This window comes from Ovis aries, chromosome X (assembly GCF_016772045.2).
Source record: "Ovis aries strain OAR_USU_Benz2616 breed Rambouillet chromosome X, ARS-UI_Ramb_v3.0, whole genome shotgun sequence".
NCBI classification, from domain to species: Eukaryota; Metazoa; Chordata; class Mammalia; order Artiodactyla; family Bovidae; genus Ovis; species Ovis aries.
This window is the reverse complement of record NC_056080.1, coordinates 138395340-138414751: the sequence shown is the minus strand read 5'-3', so window position 1 is coordinate 138414751 and position 19412 is coordinate 138395340. Positions and strand designations below refer to the sequence as shown.

General features: G+C 39.2%; 1 protein-coding gene across 7 annotated transcripts in view; it reads left to right on the top strand.

Moving 5' to 3' along the window:
* DIAPH2 (diaphanous related formin 2) overlaps nucleotides 1-19412 on the top strand; it is a 1000797-nt gene that overhangs the window by 91693 nt on the left and 889692 nt on the right. For 5 of the 7 annotated variants that reach the window (XR_009598705.1, XM_060407239.1, XM_060407237.1 and 2 more), the window contains one exon: nucleotides 1395-1415. The exons of the other annotated variants lie outside the window; for them this stretch is intronic. Coding sequence is in view for 4 of the 5 variants with exons in the window: in XM_060407239.1 (XP_060263222.1) it covers nucleotides 1395-1415 (21 nt within the window). In the remaining variant the exon portion in view is untranslated. The remainder of the gene's footprint in view (nucleotides 1-1394; nucleotides 1416-19412) is intronic. 7 annotated transcript variants of the gene reach the window in all.

Below are 19412 nucleotides of genomic sequence, written 5' to 3'. Positions count from 1 at the left end.
CTGTATATGCTTTAACTAAATGCAGCCATTTTGCAATCAGAATACTATAGACCTGCTTAAATTGTTAAGACAGGCTTGCAATTCTTTTTTTTTTTTTTTTTAATTTCATGCCTGTGCTAAATAAACATGGGACAAATAAGACCTCTTTTTGGTGGGAGGAAATAATTTAGGTCAGTATTGTATCTTTCATTTCAGAAGACTGTTAACGGCACCACAGAGGCTTTTATTCAACTAAATAGTCGCCGTCTGTAGATAGTCTTTCGAATGAATATTTAAGAAAGCTGCTTTACTATTTGGAGATTCATGGAGTCCTCTGAAATAATTAATTAGGAAACTGTCGTTTCTTTTTGTATCTTGTAGTATCCTGTTAAACTTGGGATTCTTATTGGGATTTCAGTTATATTTGGTTTTTATCTTTAAAGTACTAGCTAATAATTAGAACATGTATTGATAATATGTGCTATCAGATTAATAGTTTTAAATTATGGATGAACTCTTTTTTTGAACATTACTTGATATTCAAGTGTAGGAATCTGATAACAATGATTTTTATTTAGATTCTGGCATAAAATTATACTTTAGGACTATGATTTTAATTCTTGCCTTCTTAAGCACAAATTCTTAGGAATTCTCTTATCTCTTCACCATAAGAAAAACTCAATTGAGGCTGTAATTTTTGAACTATTTCCTCCTTCTGAATAAGTATATTTAAATACAAACTGCTTGTCTTCACATTATATAGAAGACTGTGTTGTTATAATAGAAATGCTAGGATGACCTAGAAAACTAGAATCATAAGCAATCTATCTTATTTTTAATTTTCAAGTATAATATAAAACAATATTTTAAACCTTAAATTCATAACAATATAAAATTTCAAGCTTTCAACCTAAAGTTTATTTATTAACTTAAACACATGACTTTAAGTACAAAATTTATATTCTAAAATACCTAACTTCAAGCTTAATAGTATACCTGTTAAAACAAGGAAAGAAGAAAAAACAATATTAGAATAAAATTCAATTTTCTCATGATAATTTTTTGAGAGGTTGTGGGCTGATAAAATATCTGATGCCTGATTGCACTTAATCTTGCATTATTTGATATTTATACTACAACTAGTTGAGAAGTCCATTAGAGAAAACTTAAAAAAAAATCCTCAAATGGTAATAATTTTATTTGGGAATCTTTATTCTGCCGACTTTATGCATTTTTGGAATATGGTAGAAATCAGTACTGATATATTTAACCTCTAGATCTAAAATATTAAAAGTACACATAGAGGTGCTATTTACTAAACACTTCTATGAAAAGCTTCTGATTATTAATACTGTTGCTGTTTGTTTTTTTTTTTTTTTACACCATAACTACTCTCCGTTGACCTCTGCATGCAGATAGTTGGAAGTAAAGTTATGGTGAGTACCAAAGATGCGTTTTACCCTTAGATGTGAATTCGTGCTTTTGGAGATTGAGTGATTTTTGCTCCTAGTATGTTATGTGTTTGGTTCTTCTTTTGGTGTATATATTACCAAAGTAGTAAGATGAATGTTAAGATCACATGATTAGAATTTAACTATGTAAGTATTTTTCCTGTGGCTCTGGGAAATACTTTAGAACTGGAATGTGATTGTATATTTTGTCTTAGAAAGTTTTACTTCTTTAAAAAAATTTTTTTGGAACTGTGCCTGTGTCAGTCTTTACGATTCTGAGGTGTGTTTTACCTCAGCTTTTCAGGATAGCAGGGAGAGACTCCTAAAAGTTTCATTTATGCTAACAGAAATTCTTACTGAAGCATCTTACTTTGACTTTAGTATCTCTGAGCACATGGTGTAATGAAAGCAACCTTTGGTGTTCAGTCAGGAGGCCTGGGTGCTTATCTTTGCTGGGTGCTACTCATCAGCTTTGTGACTTTCGGCAAGTCATATAATTTCTCTGAGGTTCAGTTATTAAGTAGTTGAATTGAAGTGATTGGCTTGCATTATCTTTTAAGGTTCTTTCAGTTGCTGTTATCTAAGCAGGGGTCCGCAATCTCCAGGCTGCAGACCAGTACTTCCAGTCAGATCAGCGATGGTATTAGATTAGCAATAAAGTACACAATAAATGCAATGTGGTTGAATATTCCTGAACTCATCCTCACCTATCCCAGTCTGTGGAAAAATAGTCTTCCATGAAACTGGTCCCTGGTGCCAAACAGGTTGGGGACTGCTGATCTAAAGCTTATATACACGAGACACTACATTGCAGTACCACAATTACATGATACGCTATTACATCAGTACACCAAAAGTGGCCTGTATTTTAATTAAGAGCTATTTGTAATTACCTTGCCTTCATGATTAAGCAGTCTGTATAGAAAACAGGCCAGGAAACATTATCTTTTTTAAAAATTTCTATTGGAGTTTAGTGGATTTACAGTGTTGTGTTAGTTTCAGATGTACAGAAAAGTAAATCAGTGATTCATATCCATATATCCACTGTTTCTCAGATTCTTTTCTCATACAGACCATTACGGAGTATCGAGTAGAGTTTCTGGTGCTATGCAGCAGGTTCTTATAAGCTATCTATTTTATATATACTAGTGTGTATATGGGCTTCCTGAGGTGGCACAGTGATAAAGAATCTACCTGCCAATGCAGGAGACGCAGGAGATGTGGGTTCCATCCCTGAGTCGTGAAGATCCCCTGAAGGAAGGCACGGCAACCCACTCCAGTATTCTTGCCTGGAGAATCCCATGGACAGAGGAGTCTGGTGGGCTGCAGTCCATGGGGTCGCAAAGAGTTGGACATGACTGCGCATGCACACTCCCATCGTAGTGTATGTATGTCAGTCCCAGTCTCCCAATTTATCCACCCTCCCCTGCCCCCTGCCCCAGAAAACGTTCTCTTTAACATCACCAGGTATCTAGAATAGTGAATATATTTACATTTGTTTTGCTTTTAAAAATTGAAGTCCTCTTTTTGTCTTTGTCAGGCGAGTGTATGCTCCTTGGTTCTGTCTCGTCACAACAAAGGTTTGGAGTGACGGACATTAAAGCGCTGGTGTGTCACAGCTCTCGGGTCTTGGACAGACCGTGTTATAGCTCTCAGGTCACGAACAGACCATGTTATAGCTCTTAGACAAATCAGTGTTTCAGCTCAGTGTTACAGCTCCATTTTATTTAGAAAATAGCAGGAAAATCTATCGAGAGAGAGAGAGAGAAAGAGAGAGAGAAAGAGAGAGAGAAAGAGAGATTCCCTCAGGCTTCTCTTTCTATCTGCTTTCTCCCCCCCGGGCCTGCCCTGTGTAAATTGGGCTAGCCAGGAGTGTTTGTTCTACCTGAGGTCCTCACTCCAGCCCTCAAACCTTCCTTTGTTCTATTTTTGTGGGTTTTCCCTTCCTTATCTTTTAGCCACCGCCATTCTGGACTCCTGTTTCCCATTCTACCTACCTAACAGATTCATGTGACATTGGGGGGAAAATGCCATCCATCTTTTGGGATGATTTCCAAAATCAGCAAATATTTCTTTAGTGCTTATTGTGTACCAAGAACTGTGCTAGGTGCACTAATGACTGGAAAATAAGAATAAAACCTTATCATTGCAGTAATATATGTTGAAATAATCAAACGTTAAATTGTACCTGTTAATTGTGCCATAGCAATATTATGTACCAGGCAGGAGACATAAGGTGGGTTAGACTGATTAGAGAAAAATCCATGCAGATTTCTAGACTTTCAGGATATGGTGGTTGGGATTTGACAGGAGAGGGGAAATGATGGAAAAGCTCTCAGATTGTGGAAGTAATATTCAATGCAAAAGCTTGGAAAGAGAACCAAATTGTATTTGGGAGAGGGTACGACAGGTGGGCGAGAAGGAAGAAATGAGAAATGAGGTTGATTTTGTACAGAACAAAAATGTATATTGGAAAGATTAAAAAATCAAGTTAAAAGAAGATCTTAAAGTCCAGGTAAAAGATTAGAAATCAGTTTGAGCAAGCAAGTGACATGAGGAAAACAGAGTTTAAGAAAAATAAACTGGACAGTAGTAGGTAGGCTGGATCATGCTAATGGTTCTCAAAGTTGAAAGTATCAAAATACAAATTTTGTCCCTCATGGGGTCTGGAATAAGGCCAAGAATTCTGCATTTTTATCAAGCACCACAGGACATCCTGATTAGTTAGAATAAAGAGCACACTTTGAGAAATATTAGATTGGGATAGACGTTTGTTTAGGGGGCTAGCTAGGAGACATGTGAGAGTCAGTGAGGCCCTGAGTTAAACTGGAGGCTTAGGCGTAGAAGGATAGGGTTAAATAACAGTGTTTGGGGCAATAAATGAATCTAGAGCTTATTTTAATGTGGGCCAGAACCTGCCTATATTTCTGGCTGTGACAACATAAACAATCCAGTGACCTGTGCCGGAAGCCACTGCAAGGTTACCAGTTTCTCCATAATCAGTTATCAAGTTCTGTTGATTATTTCTCCTAAATAACTCTCAGTTCTCTCCCCTAATTTCAGACCCATCATGTAACACTCCTGTTGATTGTTGTTGCCTCCTCAATACTCTCCTAGTCTTTGCTCTCACGCTCACCCACAAATGCTGTATGTGGTTACCAGAAATGCTGCTGCTACCCCTCAGACTTTCAGATGGCTCCCTATTCTCTTTGTGATCTTTTCTGATTTCACCTCTACTTTTACATGCATCTATCCCCTGTCTGTATGGGAACACTCGGCAGTTCGTTAACATCCTATTTAAAAAAAAAAAATGTTAAAGTTCAGGATTGGGAACATGTGTACACCCATGGCAGATTCATGTTGATGTATGGCAAAACCAATACAATATTGTAAAGTAAAAAAATAATAATAATAAAATAAAATTTTAAAAAAGTTTATTTTTTAATTGAAGGATAATTGCTTTACAAAACTTTGTTGTTTTCTGTCAAACCTCAACATGAATCAGCCATAGGTATACATATGTCCCTCCCTCTTGAAACTCCCTCCAATCTCCTTCCCCATTCCACCCCCTAGTTTGATACACAGCCCCTGTTTGAGTCCCCTGAGACATACAGGAAATTCCCATTGGCTATTTCACATATTAAGTTTCCATGTTACTCTATCCATCCATATCACCCTCTCCTCCCTTCTCCCCGTGTCCATAAGTCTCTCCTCTGTGTCTGTTTCTCCATTGCTGCTCTGCAAATAAATTCTTCAGTACCATCTTTCTAGATTCCATATATATGTGTTAGTATACAATATTTGTCTTTCTGACTTACTTCACTCTGTATAATAGGCTCTAGGTTCATCCACCTCATTAGAAATGACTCAGATGTGTTCCTTTTTATGGCTGAGTAATAGTCCGTTGTGTATAAATACAACAACTTCTTTATACATTCATCTGTTGATGGACATCTAGGTTGCTTCCATGTTTGAGCTATTGCAAATAGTGCTGCAATGAACATTGGGGTATATGTGTCTAGGAGTGGGATTGGTGGGTCATATGGTGGTTTTATTCCTAGTTTTTTAAGGAATCTCCATACCATCTTCCAAAGTGGCTATATAAACTTACATTCCCACCAACAGTGCAAGAGCGTTCCTTTTTCTCTGCACCCTCTCCAGCATTTGTAGACTTTTAGATGATGGCCATCCTGAATGGTGGGAGGTGATATCTCATTGTAGTTTTGATTTGCATTTCTCTAATAATAAGTGATGTTAAGCATCTTTTCATGTGTTTGTTAGCCATCTGTATGTCTTCTTTGGAGAAATGTCTGTTTAGGTCTTTTTCACACTTTTTGATTGGATTGTGTGTTTTTCTGCTTTTGAGTTGAATGAGTTGATTGTATATTTTGGAAATTAATCCTTTGTCAGTTGTTTCATTTGCTATTATTTTCTCTCATTCTGAGGGTTGTCTTCTCACCTTGTTTATAGTTTCCTTTGCTGTGCAAAAACTTTTAGGTTTAATCATGTCCCACTTGTTTACTTTTGTTTTTATTTCCATTACTCTAGGACAAGGGTCATAGAGGATCTTGCTTTGATTTATGTTGAGTGTTCTGCCTATGATTTCCTCTAAGGGTTTTATAGTTTCTTGTCTTACATTTAGGTCTTTAATCCATTCTGAGTTTATCATTGTGTATGGTGCTAGGAGGTATTTTACTTTCATTGTTTTACATGTAGATGTCCAGTTTTCCCAACACCACTTTGCCCCATTGTATATCCTTTCCTCCTTTGTCAAAAATAAGGTGCCCATAGGTGCATGGGTTTATTTCTGGGCTTTCTATCTTATTCCATTGATCTATATTTCTGTTTTCGTGCCAGTACCATACTGTCTTGATGACTGTACCCTTGTAGTATAATCTGAAGTCAGGAAGGTTGATTCCTCCAGCTTCATTCTTCTTTCTCAAGATTGCTTTGGCTATTCAGGGTCTTTTGTGTTTCCATATGAATTGTGAAATTTTTTGTTCTAGTTCTGTGAAAAATGCCACTGGTAATTTGATAGGATCATGTGGATCTGTAGATTGCATTTGGTGGTACAGTCATTTTCACAATATTGATTCTTCCTTCCCAGGAACATGGAATATATCTTTATCTGTTTATTTCATCTTTGATTCCTTTCATCAGTGTCTTAAAATTTTGTCAAAGGCTTTTTCTGCATCTATGTTCATCAGTAATATTGGCCTTTAGTTTTCTTTTTCCGTGTTGTCTTTGTCTGGTTTTGGCATCAGGGTGATGGTGGCCTTATAGAATGAATTTGGAAGTGTTCCTTCCTCTGCAGTTTTTTTTTGAAAGAATTTTAGAAGGATAGGCATTAGCCCTTTTCTAAATGTTTGGTAGAATTCCCCTATGAAGCCATCTGGCCCTGGGGTTTTGTTTTTTGGGAGATTTTTGGGCACAGTTTTGATTTCAGTGCTTGTAATTGATTTGTTCATACTTTCCATTTCTTCCTGGTTCAGTCTTGGAAGAATGATCTTTACTAAGATTCTGTTCATTTCTTCCAGGTTATCCATTTTATTGCCATATACTTGTTCATTATAGTTTCCTGTAATCTGTTGTATTTCCACATTGTCTGTTGTAACCTCTCCTGTTTCATTTTCTAATTTTATTGATTTGATTCTTCTCTCTTATTTTCTTAAAAAGTGTGGCTAAAGCTTTGTCAATTTTGTTTATCTTCTCAAAGAACCAGCTTTTAGTTTTATTAACCTTTACTAACTTTCTTTCTTTTTTTTTCATTTATCATTTATTTCTGCTATGATGTTTATGATTTCTTCCCGTCTACTACTTTTGGGGTTTTTTGGTTCTTCTTTTTCCAGTTGTTTTAGGTGGAAAGTAAGTTGTCTATCCAATTTTTTTTTGTTTGTTTCTTGAGGTAGGAATGTATTGCTATAAACTTCACTCTTAGAACCGCTTTTGCTGTATCCCATAGATTTTGAGGAGTTGTGTTTTCATTGTCATTTATTTTCTGGGAATTTTTTGAATTCCCTTTTGATTTCTTTAGTAACCTATTCTTTATTTAGAAATATATTGTTTAATCTCCATGTGTTTGCGTTTTATACAGTGTTTTTTCTTTTGTAATTGATATTTAGTCTCATAGCATTGTGGTCAGAAAAGATGCATGATATGATTACAATTTTCTTAAATTTACTGAGGTTTGCTTTGTGACCCAGGATGTAGTCTGTCCTAGAGAATGTTCCATGTACACTTGAGAAGAAAGTGTATTCTTCTTTTGGATGGAATGTTCTGAAGATATCAATGAGATTTGTCTCATCTAATATATCATTTAAGACTTGTGTTTCCTTGTTAATTTTCTGTTTTGATGATCTGTCCATTGGTGTAAATGGGGCATTAAAGTCTCCTACCATTATTGTGTTACTGTCAATTTCTCCTTTTCTGTCTGTTAGTGTTTCTCTATGTATTGAGGTGCTCCAATGTTGAGTGCACAGATATTTATAATTGTTATGTCTTCCTGTTGGATTGATCCCTTGACCATTAGTACTGTCCTTCCTTATCTCTTGTAATCTGCTTCATTTTAAGGTCTATTTTATCTTACATGAGGATTGCTACTCCAGCTTTCTTTTGCTTTCCATTTGCATGAAATATATTTTTCCATCCTCTCACTTTCAGTCTATATGTGTCTTTAGGTCTGAAGTAGATTTCTTGTAGACAGCATATATATAGGTCTTGTTTTTATATCCATTCAGCCAGTCTGTATCTTTTGGTTGAGCATTTAATCTGTTTACATTTAAAGTAATTATTGATATGTGTATTCCTATTGCCATTTTCTTAATTGTTTCAGTTTAGTTCAGTTCAGTTGCTCAGTTGTATCCAACTCTTTGCGACCCCATGGACTGCGGCGCCCCAGGCCTCCCTGTTCATCACCAACACCTGGAGCCTCTTCAAACTCATGTCCATTGCGTTGGTGATGCCATGCAACCATCTCATCCTCTGTCGTCCCCTTCTCCTCCTGCCTTCAGTCTTTCCCAGCATCAGGGTCTTTTCCAATGAGTCAGTTCTTCGCATCAGGTGGCCAAAGTATTGGAGTTTCAGCTTCAGCATCAGTCCTTCCAGTGAATATTCAGGACTGATTTCCTTTAGGATGGACTGGTTGGATCTCCTTGCAGTCCAAGGGACTCTCAAGAGTCTTCTCCAACACCACAGTTCAAAAACAGCAATTCTTCAGTGCTCAGCTTTCTTTATAGTCCAACTCTCACATCCATACATGACTACTGGAAAAACCATAGCCTTGACTATACAGAATTTTGTCGGTAAAGTAATGTCTCTGCTTTTTAATATGCTGTCTAGGTTGGTCATAGCTTTTCTTCCAGGGAGCAAGCATCTTTTAATTCCATGGTTGCAGTCACCATCTTCAGTGATTTTGGAGCCCCCCAAATAAAGTCTCTCACTGTTTGCATTGTTTCCCCATCTATTTGCCATGAAGTGATGGGACTGGATGACATCATCTTTGTTTTCTGAATGTTGAGTTTTAAGCCAACTTTTTACTCTCCTCTTTCACGTTCATCAAGAGGCTCTTTAGTTCTTTGCTTTCTGCCATAAGGGTGGTGTCATCTGTGTATCAGAGGTTATTGCTATTTCTCCTGGTAATCTTCTTCTCTTTTCTCTTGTAGATCTTTTTCTTCTCTTATATTTCCTGATTATATAAGTTCCTTTAACATTTGTGGTAAAGCTGGTTTGGTTTCACTGAATTCTCTTAACTTTTGCTTGTCTAAAAAGCTTTTAAGTTCCCCACAATTTTGAATGAGATCCTTGGCAGTAGAGTAATCTTAGTTGTAGATATTTCCCTTTCATTACTATAAATATATCCTGCCATTTCCTTCTGGCCTGCAGAGTTTCTTCTGAAAGATCAGCTGTTAAACATATGGGGTTTCCTTTTATGTTATTTGTTGCTTTTCTTTTGCTGCTTTTAATATTCTTTCTTTGTGTTTAATCTTTGTTAGTTTGATTAGTATGTGTCTTGGCATGAATGCAAAGTTCCAAAGAAGAGCAAGAAGAGATAAGAAAGCCTTCCTCAGTGATCCATGCAAAGAAATAGAGGAAAACAACAAAATGGGAAAGACTAAAGATCTCTTCAGGATAATTAGAGATACCAAGGGAACATTTCATGCAAAGATGGGATCAATAAAGGACAGAAATGATATGGACCTAACAGAAGCAGAAGATATTAAGAAGAGGTGGCAAGAATACACAGAAGAACTGTACAAAAAAGAGCTTCATGACCCAGATAATCATGATGGTGTGATAACTCACCTAGAGCCAGACATCCTGGAATGTGAAGTCAAGTGGGCCTTAGGAAGCATCACTATGAACAAATCTTGTGGATTGTGGAGGTGATGGAATTCCAGTTGAGCTATTTCAAATTCTGAAAGATGATGGTGTGAAAGTGCTGCACTCAATATGCCAGCAAGTTTGGACAACTCAGCAATGGCCACAGGACTGGAAAAGGTCAGTTTTCATTCCAATTCCAAGAAAGGAAATGCCAAAGAATGCTCAAACTACCGCACGATTGCACTCATCTCACATGCTAGTAAAGTAATGCTCAAAATTGTCCAAGCCAGGCTTCAGCAATACGTGAACCGTGAACTTCCTCATGTTCAAGCTGATTTTAGAAAAGGCAGAGGAACCAGAGAGCAAATTGCCAACATCTGCTGGATCATGGAAAAAGCAAGAGAGTTCCAGAAAAACATCTGTTTCTGCTTTATTGACTATGCCAAAGCCTTTGACAGTGTGGATATCAATACACTGTGGAAAATTCTGAAAGAGATGGCAATAGTAGACCACCTGACCTGCTTCTTGAGAAACCTATATGCAGGTCAGGAAGCAACAGTTAGAACTGGACATGGAACAACAGACTGGTTCCAGATAGGAAAAGGAGTACGTCAAGGCTGTATATTGTCACTCTGCTTATTTAATTTATATGCAGAGTACATCATGAGAAACGCTGGACTGGAGGAAGCACAAGCTGAAATCAAGATTGCCGGGAGAAATATAAATAACCTCAGATATTCAGATGACACCACCCTTATGGTAGAAAGTCAAGAGGAACTAAAAAGCCTCTTGATGGAAGTGAAAGAGGAGAGTTGGCTTAAAGCTCAACATTCAGAAAACGAAGATCATGGCATCCGTTCCCATCACTTCATGGGAAATAGATGGGGAAACAGTGGAAACAGTGTCAGACTTTATTTTTCTGGGCTCCAAAATCACTGCAGATGGTGACTGCAGCCATGAAATTAAAAGATGCTTACTCCTTGGAAGAAAAGTTATGACCAACCTAGAAAACATATTCAAAAGCAGAGATATTACTTTGCCAAAAAAGGTCCGTCTGGTGAAGACTCTGGTTTTTCCAGTGGTCATGTATGGATGTGAGAGTTGGACTGTGAAGAAGGCTGAGCACTGAAGAATTGATGCTTTTGAACTGTGGTGTTGGAGAAGACTCTTGAGAGTCCCTTGGACTGCAGGAATATCCAACCAGTCCATTCTGAAGGAGATCAACCCTGGGATTTCTTTGGAAGGAATGATGCTAATGCTGAAATTCCAGTACTTTGGCTACCTCATGAGAAGAGTTGACTCACTGGAAAAGACTCTGATGCTGGGAGGGATTGGGGGCAGTAGGAGAAGGGGACGACCGAGGATGAGATGGCTGGATGGCATCACAGAATCAATGGACGTGAGTCTGGGTGTACTCCAGGAGATGGTGATGGACAGGGAGGCCTGGCGTGCTGCAGTTCATGGGGTCGCAAAGAGTCGGACATGACTGAGCGACTGAACTGAACTGAACTGGCATGTTTCTCCTTGGGTTTATCTTGTATAGGACTCTTTGTGACTTTTGGATTTGATTGACTAATTCCCTTTCCATGTTGGGGAAATTTTTAACTTTTCAAAAATTTTCTCATACCCTTTCTATTTCTCTTCTTCTGGGAACCCTATATTTCAAATGTTGGTATGTATAATATTGTCTTACAGGCCTCTGAGACTATGTCAGTTCTTTTCATTGTTTTTACTTTATTCTGCTCTTCAGAAGTTATTTTGAGCATTTTACGTTGTGGTTCACTGATCCGTATTTCTGCTTCAGATATTCTGCTATCGATTCCTTCTAGAGTATTTTTATTTTCAGTAATTATGTTGTTTGTCTCTGTGAATTCATTCTTTAATTCTTGTAGTTCTTTTTAAATTGATTCTTCCATTTTCTCCATTCTATTTTAAAGGTTTTTGATCATCTTTCAATTATTATTCTGAAATCGTTTTCAGGTAGTTTGCCTATTCTTCCTTATTTATTCAGACTTGTGTGTTTCTAGTTTATTCCTTCATTTGTGCAGTGTTTCTCTACCTTTTCATTATTATTTTTTTAACTTACGTGTTTGAGGTCTCCTTTTCCCAGGCTTCAAGGTTGAATTCTTTCTTTCTTTTGGTTTCTTCCCTCATAAGGTTTGTCCAGTGGTTTGTGTAAACTTCCTGTAGGGTGAGATTTGTGGTGATTTTTTTTTTCCTCCAGTGCCAGAGGTGAGTGAGGTGGCAATCCTGTCTGCTGACGATTGGGTTTGTATTTTTGTCATGTTTGTTGTTTGGATGAGGTGTCGTGCTCAGGGTGCTACTGGCAGTTGTGTGATGCCAGGTCTTATTTACAAGTGGTTGTCTTTGTGGTCGTTCTCACTATTTGACGCTCCCTAGGAGTAGGAGTTCTCTGGTAGTCTAGGGTCTTGGAGTCAGTGCTCCCACTCCAAAGGCTCAGGGCTTTATCTCTGGCCAGGTACAGATTTTCGATAGGTGGTTTTTTATGGAATGTAATGGGATTAAAACAAATATACAACAACAAGAAACCAAAGATGAACTCCAGAAAAATGGAAGTTACAGAATCAGGCAAATAATGATTAAAATAATGGAATATACACATATACATATACACCCATAAAAGTGAAAGTGAAGTCGCTCGGTCATGTCTGACTCTTTGTGACCCCATGGACTGCAGCCCACCAGGCTCCTCCATCCATGGGATTTTCCAGGCAAGAGGACTGGAGTGGGGTGCCATCGCCTTCTTATATACATCCTTCTTATAAACATATATATATATTCTTATATACGCCTTCTTATATACACCCATAAGCAAAATTAAAATAGTCCAACAAAAATAAAGTACAGTGGATTGACCCAGGGAACAAAGCAAACCAAGAGTGATATCTACCAGTTAAGAACAAAACTAAAGCACAAACTGGAAAACAAAACTAAAGCAATGTACCAACTGGGGAATATCAGAGTGAAAACAAAACTAACAAATATGGTCAGAAAAAAAAAAGAAAAGAAATAATAGAAATGCAGAGTTAAAGAGAGGTAGATAAAGGAGACATATTTATTTAGGTTATCTGCAAGGAGGAAAGAACAGTAGGAAAAGCATACAGAGGAATAAATGTAGAAAGAATAATAGGTTTAAAACATTTAAATATTAAAGTAAAAAATAAATAAGAAGAAAAACAAGGAAAACTCCACAGACCTGCAAAAAGCCAGTGTGGAGGCAGACCTTTGTAACAGCAATGAAAAATGTGATTGAGAAAGGAAACTCAAAAGATCATGGTGCTAATAAAATTGACAACTACAACAGAGGAAAAGAAGGTTAAAAAAAAAGAAAACCCCAAAAGAAGCAAGTCAAAATATAAGAATAGTAAATATTTTTCTTGAGTCACTGCTGTCAGTGACCTTTCCCTCTCTGGGAGTCACAGTCCACTTTTCCTCCCTACGATGCCCTCCAAGGCTGCACTGGTCTGTGGACCTGCTGTGTGGCAGCTTGCATTCTCATCTGGTTCTACTCCTGTGTGTTCTTGCCTCCAGTGTCCACGGCTATCAGAACTAGTGTGTGTTGTTGTTGTTGTTGTTGTTTTTTGTGACCGCTCTCAGTATCCTTTTATATATTTCATAGATACAGAGTTTGCCTAGTTGATCCTGTGGATTTAATCTGCAGCTTGTACAGCTGGTGGGGAGGTTTTGGCTCTTCTTCCTTAGCCACACTGCCCCTGGGTTTCAGTTGTGGTTTTATTTCTACCTGTGCATGTGGGTCGTCCACTGGGGTTTGCTCCTGAGACTATTCAGGAAGACTTGCGTCTGCCCCAGTGAGGGGTAGGTGTGGAGGTGGTGCAGCTGCTTAGGTTGCAGGGGTTTTGGCAGCACCAGGTTCTCAGAGGAGTTGGCAGCTGGGGCAGCAGGAAATATAGTGCTCTACAAGGGTGTGGCAACCAACATTGGCCAATATACTCCGGTATTCTTCCCTGGAGAATCCCACTGACAGAGAAGCTTGGCAGGCCCCAGTTCACAGGGTCGCAAAGAGCTGGACACTGGCGAAGCCTTCCCACATGTATAGACACAAGACTTAGCCTGTGGCAGCTTTGCCCCAGTGAGGGCTGAGTGGGAAGGTGGCACAGCTGGGGGTAACCTGACCAAGTGTGCAGGGACATAGACTGCCTCAGCCACAGGAGTTATGGCCCTATCAGAATCCTTTTTGGAGCTTCTGGTAACTGGCAATCAGAAGGCCTCATTGGCTAGACTTCCTCCATAGCTCCACTGGTTCAGGCACTTAGAGGGTTCCTTTGCCTGGGGTCCTTCTCTATTGTTCAGCACATCAGGCACATAGAGAGGCCCCTCTGGCTGGGGTCCTACTCTGTAGATTGGTGCATCAGGCACTTAAAGGGGCGCCCTGCCTAGGTCCTCCAGCTGCACCCTGGGTGGAGTCCTACTCTGTACTTCAGCGCGTCAGCCATTTTAAGGGGCAACCTGGGTGAGGTCCTACTCTGTTGTTCCACATGTCAGGTGCTTGATGGGCCAGCCTCGCTATTGTTCAGCTGCCAGATGCTGCCTGGTTGGGAGAGGCTACGGTGATGGCTCCACCCCCTATGTGTGACTCATGGCTTCCATGGCTGCCTGGCTTCCTTCCACAGGCATTTTCCCCCGCAGCCTCCTCCCTTATATCCCCGCGGTCCCTCTCCCAGCAGTCAACTGCAGCCCTTGCCCTGGCATTGCTCTGCAATCCCTATGCTCCAGCTCTCAGCTGCTGCACCTTCTAGGGGACCTGCGTCCCTGTCTGGGGTACGTAAGGCTGCGGCAAGGACTGTCTGATTCTTCTTCCATTTAGGCTGCCAGAGATCAGCTGCCTCACTCTCAGCCTTAAATGTTTCTCTTCTGACTCAGACAGTTGCCCCTGTTGTGGAGATTGGACCCCTGTTTGAATTCTCCCACCCGCCGAGGGCAGGTCCAGTCCTACTGACACTCCTGTTTTTCCCCCTAGTTCCTTCATCCTGCAGAGTTTTGCATGGTTTTATATATGCTTTTCCTGTGGTCAGGTACTCCTGTCCACTCTCAGCTGGTGTTCTGTAAGCACTGCTGTGTCTGAAGGTGTATTCCTGATGTATGCGTGGAGAGTGACGTACTCCACGCCCACCTACTCCTCTGTCATCTTGTTCCTCCCCCAACATCCTCTGCTTTAATTCCTCTACATTAAGCACATTCTGTTGCTTTGAGCCCAAATGCCTTTTTGTTCTTGTGTGTGCCAAGCAAGCTCCTACATATCCATCAAGATTTAGCTTTCTGTTACTTTATTTTTTTTAATTTTTTTTTTTTTACTATATTATACTTTACAGTACTGTATTGGTTTTGCCATACATTGACATGAATCCACCACGGGTGTACATGAGTTCCCAATCATGAACCCCCTCCCACCTCTCACCCCATAGCATCTCTCTGGATCATCCCCGTGCACCAGCCCCAAGCATCCTGTATCCTGTATCGAACATAGACTGGCAATTCGTTTCTTACATGATAGTATGCATGTTTCAATGCCATTCTCCCACATCATCCCACCCTCTCCCTCTCCCACAGAGTCCAAAAGTCCATTCAACACATCTGTGTCTCTTTTGCTGTCTTGCATACAGGGTCATCATTACCATCTTTCTAAATTCCATATATATGTGTCAGTATACTGTATCGGTGTTTTTCTTTCTGGCTTACTTCACTCTGTATAATTGGCTCCATCTCATTAGAACTGATTCAAATGTATTCTGTCCGTCTTTAAAGGAGAAGGTGTCTTACATAGCTCCTTCCTTTCCATAGCCCAATGTATATAGCTCTAATATAATATATAGTATAAATATTATAATATTTAGCATTTTTTACTAAAGATGTAAATTTTACATAGCTTGTGCTCCCAAAATGCTATGTCTAATGGGGAAGATAAACAGGAAAACAGATTAAAGATAGGGCCTAAAATATGAAATATAGGAAAGGGTGCAGAATGTCTGCTTATGTCAGTGAACAGTTTTGTCCAAGGGTGTTTTAAAAGACACCATAATGAGAGAGGTGTTATGATGGATCTGCAGTAGAAATGATTCTATACCCATTGTTTTATCTGTGCGCTGCTTATATTGGAGTAGGCAAATCCTGCATTACAGGGAACAAACTCTAAGCATTGGTTTCTAGAAGAATTGATGAGGGTATTAATTTTAGAGTGTAGGTGGGAAGGTACCTTCTGGAGGAAGATGTGTTGTTGTTTGTTGAAACTAGAGAGGAGAGAAAAAAAAATCACCAGGTGTAAATCAGGTTCAAAAGGGTTTATTTTTCACAGTCTCATTAACCTAAAACAGGGCTTCCCGAGTGGCTCAGCTGGTAAAGAACCCGCCTGCCAGTGCAGGAGATGCTGGTTCAATCCCTGGGTCAGGAAGATCCCCTGGAGGAGGGCATGACAACCCACTCCAGTATTCTTGCCTGGAGAATCCAATGGACAGAGGAGCCTGGCGGGCTACAGTCCATGGGGTCACAAAAAATCAGATACGACTGAGTAGGCAGGCACACATGCTAGAAGTGTTTGAGAGAGAAAAAAATCCTAGAATAGCTACTTTAAGTGTTTTTGTTGCCTAAAAGACCATATACATTGCTCAAAACCTGAGTGATGTAGAAGCCAGACTGAAATTGTAAAGCTGGAATATGTAATGAACCAGGTCTTCATCACCCTATCTTCCTTTTATCTTTCTTGTGTTGATTGGAGGCACAGTTGGAGGCATTTGAGGTCTTCCTGATCTCAGACATAGTTTCACTATTCTTTTTTAGAAATTTACTTTACCGTCACGCTGTTACCTGAACATAACCACCCACTCAACCTCAAGCAATCTTGCTTCTGACTTGGCTCATTGGATCCGTGTTTTTTTTTTTTTTTTTTTTGTGCTCTGCTTTGAAAGTTTTCTTTCCTTTGTCAACATTCTCTCCGTCCTCAGCTGTTTCATGAAGTCTGTCCTGTTGACCTCTCTCCATCTCAATTTCCCCACTCCCAGATTTCCTCCTAGTAATTCATCTGAACTTAGCTAGCACTTCATTTTTAACTCTCTTCTGGAATCACCTTCTACTCTATTTTATAGTTTCTATAACATTGTATGTTCTTTAAGGACCTCTTTTATACTACTACTATATTACTTTAGATAACAATAATGTATGTCCTTGAATTAATGCTCTCTATTACAAAGTGGGTCTGTCTTTTTATGCCCATGGTATAGACCCTATGAAGGGATTCAAATTTTAGTAAAGGTCATGGGTTCACAGGCAAATAGACCTGAGCTCAGATTCCAACTCTGCTACATACTAACTGCTGCTGCTGCTGCTGCTGAGTCGCTTCAGTCGTGTCTGACTCTGTGGAACCCCATAGACGGCAGCCCACCAGGCTCCTCCATCCATGGGATTTTCCAGGCAAGAGTACTGGAGTGGGTGCCATTGCCTTCTCCACATACTAACTATGTGACCTTAAATAATTTATTTACTGTCTTTGCACCTCAGTTTCCCCATTGATACAATGAGGATAGTAATACTCAATTCAGAATGGTTTTGAAGTTTATTGTTTATATTTAATGTATTTAACATATGAAGAATCTTGCAAATAGGTCTAAGTTAGATTTTTTGTTTAACTATTAAATTTTATGAAATGCTTGGTATGACAGACATAAAGCATGACGATTACATGGTAAAATAAGATTTTGAGCTGCTTTTTTTTTTTTTTGGCCGAGTTTTCATGCTATTTAATAGAATGATTTATTCTGGGTCAAGAATGATGGGAAGGATTCACCTGGATGTAAGAAAGAGAATGTTTTGCCTGTTTATTGAAAGCTATGTGTTACATGGTATGATTATTGCTGCACTTTGAAAAAATTTAAAATTCATATGTGGTCTCAAAATAATATTGACTGTTATTTTAAAGATTTATTAAAATAGTTGATTTCTTACAGATATTATCTATGAAAAGATAGAATATTTTTGTGTTAATATCTTAAAATAGCAAAAGAGAATAGGATAAAATAGGATAGAGATGGAAAGAACTGAGTGACTTTTTCAATGGCTTCTAGTTGTAAGTGTTGCAAACTTTTTGAAACAAAATAAGTTGTTTTTATAATTTAATAACACATTGCCTGAAACAGATTTAGGAATCAGCTAAAACAGCTTTCACTGCAAGCCAGGAATAATTTATCCATGGGTGGAAAAAGAACCATTCTTCTGTGGGGGGGGGGGAAAGGATAAGAATTGACATGATTATGTATGGTAATTGGAAAATAGAATTATAATGACCTGACCTAACAATGTTAAATTTAAAGTAACTTAATGGCAGAAATAGTAGAAAGCCTTGGGTAAGCAGTGGCGTGTCTTTTGGGATACTGTTTGTTTTCGCATCATCAAGACCTGAATTTAAATCCTGATTCAGCACTGTTCCATTCAAGACCTTGTTAATGTTTCTAGCCACAGTTTCTTTGTTTTCTTGGACAGAAGTTACTGCCCACCTATTATGGACCAGGCACTATTCTAAGTGCTCAGATGATGAACCATACAGATTAATTCCTCACGGAGCTTATATTTCTACTTGGAGAGACAGACAATAAGACACATATCAAATATAATGGCAGGTAGTGTTAAGTGCTATGAAGGTGAAAAAGCAATGCGAGCAAGCCAAGTGTGATCAGGGATGTACTATTTTATTATAGGTAGGTGAGTTCTCTGAGCAAATGACATCTGAACAGAGACATGAATGAAGCTGGGGAGAGCCAGTGCAGATATCTCAGGAAGAGCTTTACAGGCAGGAGAGAGAGCATCAAGTGCCCCAGCTTTGCAGCAGGAGTGTGCCTTGAGCATTTGAAGAAAAACAAAAAGGCCACTGTTTACGGGAGTATTTCGTTAAGGTGACTGAAAACATGGGTTAAGCGTATCAGGGGATTGTAAATGTGGAACGGTAGGTTAAGGTCATTTTAGGAGGGACATGCCAAGGAGTGGGTACTTTAATAGTCAGTGAGGAATCCTGGAAAGTTTTGAGCAATGGAATGACAAAATTCAAGCTGCATTTGGGGAAGATTAATGGTGCAGGGGAAATTGGAGAGGTTAGAGACTGGGGCAGGGAGATCAAGAAGGAGAAGTTGTTGCTGTAGTTTCAGTAATAAGACCCTGAACTGGAAAGTGGTTGGTTAAAACTAAATGGAGGTGATAGATGAGAGAGATTGTGGAAGTAGAATATATCTGCCTCAGCATATGATGAAAAAGGGCAGAGGAGATGTGTGAATCAATAGTAACTGAAAATTACAAGCATGAATGACTGATCGAACCCTGGTCTCCTGCATCGCAGGCAGATTCTTTACTGTTTGAGTGACAGGGAGCCCCTGAAGTGGTGATGATTTGAGCCTTTATGGAGATATCAAGGGGCTTCCCAGGTGGCTTAGAAATAAAGAATCTGCCTGCTGATACAGGAGATGCAGGAGACGTGGGTTTGATCCCTGGGTCAGGAAGATCCCCTGGAGGAGGGCCTGGCAACCCACCCCAGTATTCTTGCCTAGAGAATCCCATGGACAGAGAAGCCTGGCGGGCTGCAGTCCATAGGGTCACAACGAGTCAGACATGACTGAGCACGCGTGTGTGCACTCCCAGAGACAGCAG